Raw genomic sequence first — 4,693 nt, forward strand, 5'->3', positions numbered from 1 at the left:
AAATGTTCAGTCATATGCCTGTGGGTTGGGGGTGATTGGGAGTGTTTGTTTTGCTGCCAGCTGTTTTCTGTAACAGAAGGTATGCTGCCTCTGTAGTTCCCCACAGCCTTTCATCTGTTTTATGTAGATGTGTAGCATTTGACTTTCTGATTTTAAACAGAAAATATGTCCTACTCCACAATGCTTGTGCATAACTGACTGAAGGACTCCTGAAGTGGAGGCTAAAAAGTGTTCCAAGATTCTTCTAGTTGAGATACACTACAAATATTAGATAGATAGATAGGTAGGTAGGTAGGTAGGTAGGTAGGTAGTGATATTAGTTGTCTGTGTTCCCCATGTGATATCCCGTGGAAGTAACCAGAGGAACTCTGCACAAAGATGGGCTGCCTGAAAATGTTTATTTTGGTTAAGTTTTGTACATCCAGTTCCCAAGCAGAAGGAAATGAGGAGGAGGGAAAGCAGGTCACGTAAAATGAGTGTGTTTCAGTTGGAAGCTATAGTCGATTGAATCCAGGAAACATAATTGCAAACCTTAGTGTAAACACCGGGATAACCTTTTTGTGCACATCCAATACCCCAGGAGACAATACCCTGCAGCTGACCATTGCAGACTACTGGACCACCGGAATCCCCCTGTACAGATCAAGATAGAGATGCTCAGCAAATGTTATCAGCTTCAGCAGTAAGCCATATTTCCCAGAAACCACTGAGATTCTAGAGAGAGACTTTTTCTCACAAAGACAATTTCTGCCTACAATTCTACACCTGGTGCTAACATGCCGTACTTTTAAGGCATCACAGATAGTGGTAAGTCACTCAGTTTTCATGGGTGCAGATCTTGGCAGATGCTCAGGAAACTTTTCTTGCACATTACTCTGCAAACCTTTTCCACAGAGCTGGGCAAATACAGCATGCAGAGCAATTGCCAAGTGTATTCATTTTCCACATTTCCTGGATACTGGTACAGTGATGCTTTATTCTCATTGAATCCAATACTAACATTTGCATCCTAGGCTATAGCCTCTGCGATTATTGCTTATTCTCTGGTGCAGCACTTGTCCATTTTCAATAGCCCAAAGCGCAAGAGCTAGCATACTCTGCACATGGAGAATTAGGGCAGAGGTATTCCATATCTTAAATAAATAAATAGATAAATAAATAAGTAGGGATCAAATGAGTGCGAAAATTGCCAGCTGTATGGAAATTGTTGAAGCACTGATTGAGCACCTGGGGAAGGACCCGGTCAGCCCTGGAAGCACAGGTGAAGGCAATTCACCTGTGCAACTGGAAGGGATGGAGCCTGGCTGCGCCTCTCTTAGACCTCATTTAAGGGCTGACGGCCACTGGGGGTAGGTCTTTTCCTGGCGATTCTGCCTTGGTGGGGCTTTCCCTTGTAAACCTAGAATCTTCAGATGTGCGTGAGCAATCTTTTTCCCTCCCTTCATAGCAAATTCTCTATTGTGCCTGTTTTTGTCATCTCACCTTTCCCTTTGTATTGAGCTGTACAATTGCTGTATCTACTCAGTAAGTAACCCCTGCACTAAGACTTTATAGCTAGTTATAGAGAATGGTTTCAAACATGCCTTGAGTATTTCTGACATGATATCATCCTCTACTAGGAGAAGACATCTACTAGGAGAAGACAGGAAAGGTACAGATAGGAGAGACAGCTGTTTTACCTGGCAGGAGTCTTTCCCTCCAGTCAGGTATCCGACACATATCATGTTGCTAGTAATTTGACCAGGGTAAGCACTGCTGCACTGGCTTGAGGAGAGTACAGGGGCATTCAGACACTGCACGATATCTGGATACAGAGCTACAAGAAAACAGAGGAATTATTGATGGCATATGTGATTTAATTCCAGAGCCCGGGGAAAACGTTGTTCTTAACAGAAAAGTCATGGCTGGACACCCTGTTTTAGCAGTCCTCATTTTTCTTCTGTGCTGTAATTCTCTTTGTTTAGATGAAACAGATTCTAGTCCCGGGCCCTCTGTTCTACCCTGCATCTAGAAAGTCCTCAGCTGGTAGATTTAGAACTAAGAACTCAGCTTACAGTACATACGATGAAGAAATCTTGGGTCTCAGGCAAAGTACCTTCTGCTCTGGTGCAGGTTTGTTTTGGTCAGAGAATTAGACACTGGTCTCCCCCTATGCTTCTGACCACCGGTGGAAAAGAGCAGAGCGAAGTGGACGTCTTAGTGAAGGGCACTGGAATGACTTAAATGATTCCATCCTCTCAGAATAGAACAAGATTAAAAATCTTAAAGTCTTGCCATCAGAGCAGCGGTTAAATATTGTTGTGCTACATGGGCTGATCTTTTAAAATCATTCTTCAAAAAGAACGCTTGCTGTGCGGCACTTCTCTGTTCTTTACCCTGTACTGTTTGGACTTAATGGGGAGATCTTAGACCATCTCCAGGGTCCTCAGGATGCTGTACGTCCCCACCCAGCACTTACTGCCACTGCTGAGTGTGTTGCCCCATCCGGAGATCAGGCATGTTGTTCCAGCAGACACACAGCTGGTAGGCAGAGGAACAGTGTTGACATAGGAGTTGAGCGTGGCTGCTTTGGAAAGTTTGATGAGCATGATATCGTTGTTCAGTGTGTTGGCATTGTAGCCAGAGTGGCGGATGACTTTAGATGAACTGATGGTCTGCTCGTTGCCGTCTTGGACTGCCAGGTTGTATTCCCCAAGCTTCACTTGAATGGAACTGGAAAAAAGAGGGAATGTCACTTACTTCACTGCCGCTGACACTGTGATTATGAGAAAGCTGCCTGTCACTGTATGTATTAACTCCTTTCATGCTGGGTACTTTTCTTGTCCTGCAACGGATTCTAGGGATCTACACTGAGATCTTCTTTCCGGTACGGGTGGTGAATTTAGGAAGGATTGTTTAGCGGCCAGTACAAACGTCCTGGAAGACAAACTGGTATCACCGTGAGATCGTTCCTCTTCCTATTCTACTGTAATTAAGTTTTAACAAACGATTGCAGCTTCTAAGCAACCACGCGCGTAACTTGCTAGGTAACCATGTTGTCATTTCAGAAAGTAATCTGCATTCAGAAAAGCATTTGCAGAAGGGGAAAACCACTTGTGATGCATCAGCTCACCTTTCTGAATGACCCACTCATTCTTCAGCTCTCTTCTGTGAGAACTGAGTTATTTATCTATTTGGATCTCATAGCCCTACGTTCCTGTTAAAAGTGAACTGGAGAAAAGAGGTGGATTATGGAATAGATTTCTTTCCACTCACGACTTGTAGCAGTGAGCCGCTGACAGCACCCATTGGCTGCTGATGAGAGAACCTCCACAGAAGTGATATCCAGAATTCAGAGACACCTGGTAGGGTACAGCGTTCCTTGCACAGCTGTAGCCTCCCACAATCTTGTCGTCATCCCCATCGCTGATGGGGAAGGCAACTGCAGAATAAGAGAGAGCATCTGTTAACATCCGGCATAGGGAACTCTCTGGCCCTATGACTGAATGAAACATCTTGCATATAGGTTCTGGTTCTGAAAAAATGCGCAGTAGCAGTTATGGTCAACTCTAACACGCTTTTGTTTGCTTCTCCCTAAAATAAGCTGAGTGAATTTAGGTTGGCAGCCCATCTGTTTGTGTTTAAAGCCCTGGATGCTATTTCCAGATGAGCTTAATAGTATAGAAATGTTCAGAATGGATAAGATTAAAGGTTTGTCTGTCCCAAGGTCTAGTCTGTCGTAGCAGTCAATAGCAGACAACGAAAGTACAACGCAAGACTGCAGTGATATTTCCTCGGAGCACTCTCCCATAATCAAAGAATTTGCAGTAGCTTCAGGGCTTCCTGGTAAGAGGTACTTTGTCATTCCTTTTCAGTGGAAGAGTCATGAATTTATACAGTCTTTTTCTTTTTTCTTAACCTGTGTAAGCAGTTTAGTGTTCCCAGGTCAAGAACCATGATGGCATTCACGTCTTGTGAAATGAGTTGTTCTGGATGGATAGTTAGTAGTCAAAAGAAGCAGAAGCATTCTGCCTTAAGCCTTCTGCAAATGTAAACTCGAGTTCACTTTCTCGTGACAGACCATGCTACAGGTTTCCTCAGAAATAAGCTTCATTTTAAATCTACAAGTAGAAGTGAAAATACACTCACCAGCCACACCCACAAAGGTGACAAACAGTAAGTATTTCATGATCGTGACACAGCCTTGATCCCAGACTGGTGGACTGGCAGCATGAGCTGCTAGAAATATATTTTCTGACAGGGCTTATCTTTAACCCAAGGTTTTTTCCAGGGAAAAAAACAGTGGAAAACTTGAAGATCCAAATGTAGGCATTAGAAGGTACTGATAGTAGTTACAAATAACATAACAGTTAATCATAAGCCTTTCATAAGATATAGAGTTATCTTTGAAAGTTTTTCTTTGAAATAATTAAAGAGATGTTTGCGTTTTGGCAGATGAGTGTTTCCTTGTAGCAATTGCTCATAGTAACCCTTTGAGATGCCTCTGCTCTTGTCATTTTCAAGAAAGCAGGCTTTATCCAGGAGCTGAACACTGTATGTAGTGGATGGAAAGATATTTTACATATTCTAAAAGAATACATCATTTCTATCAATTTCTGAAGTTTATTTAAAAATTCCTTTTCTTCAGCTGTATGCTTCTTTCTGTCTGTATGGTATAATGTTTTTTCAAAGCAAATATTCATAAGAGATCTCA

General features: G+C 42.7%; 1 protein-coding gene across 1 annotated transcript; it reads right to left on the reverse strand.

Moving 5' to 3' along the window:
- Positions 1-400: 400 nt before the first annotated feature.
- Positions 401-4,229, reverse strand: LOC104916584 (trypsin I-P1). Its single transcript, XM_010727612.2, has 5 exons — positions 4,129-4,229; positions 3,256-3,421; positions 2,459-2,712; positions 1,680-1,816; positions 401-633 (listed from the first exon to the last, which is right to left on the reverse strand). The coding sequence occupies exons 1-5, from the start codon at positions 4,166-4,168 to the stop codon at positions 484-486; spliced, it is 747 nt and encodes a 248-aa protein (XP_010725914.1). The 5' UTR covers positions 4,169-4,229; the 3' UTR covers positions 401-483.
- Between the last annotated feature and the right edge of the window lie 464 nt (positions 4,230-4,693).

The sequence above is a fragment of the Meleagris gallopavo genome, unplaced genomic scaffold (assembly GCF_000146605.3).
Source record: "Meleagris gallopavo isolate NT-WF06-2002-E0010 breed Aviagen turkey brand Nicholas breeding stock unplaced genomic scaffold, Turkey_5.1 ChrUn_random_7180001922968, whole genome shotgun sequence".
NCBI lineage: Eukaryota > Metazoa > Chordata > Aves > Galliformes > Phasianidae > Meleagris > Meleagris gallopavo.

Bases quoted from the DNA above. Each gene is read 5' to 3' on its own strand.
- LOC104916584 (XM_010727612.2), bottom strand. From the start codon at position 4,168: ATGAAATACTTACTGTTTGTCACCTTTGTGGGTGTGGCTG. The intron at 3,422-4,128 runs GTGAGTGTATTT...CTTATTCTGCAG, and splicing joins CACCTTTGTGGGTGTGGCTG to TTGCCTTCCCCATCAGCGAT. The intron at 1,817-2,458 runs GTAAGTGCTGGG...GTTTTCTTGTAG, and splicing joins CAACACACTCAGCAGTGGCA to CTCTGTATCCAGATATCGTG.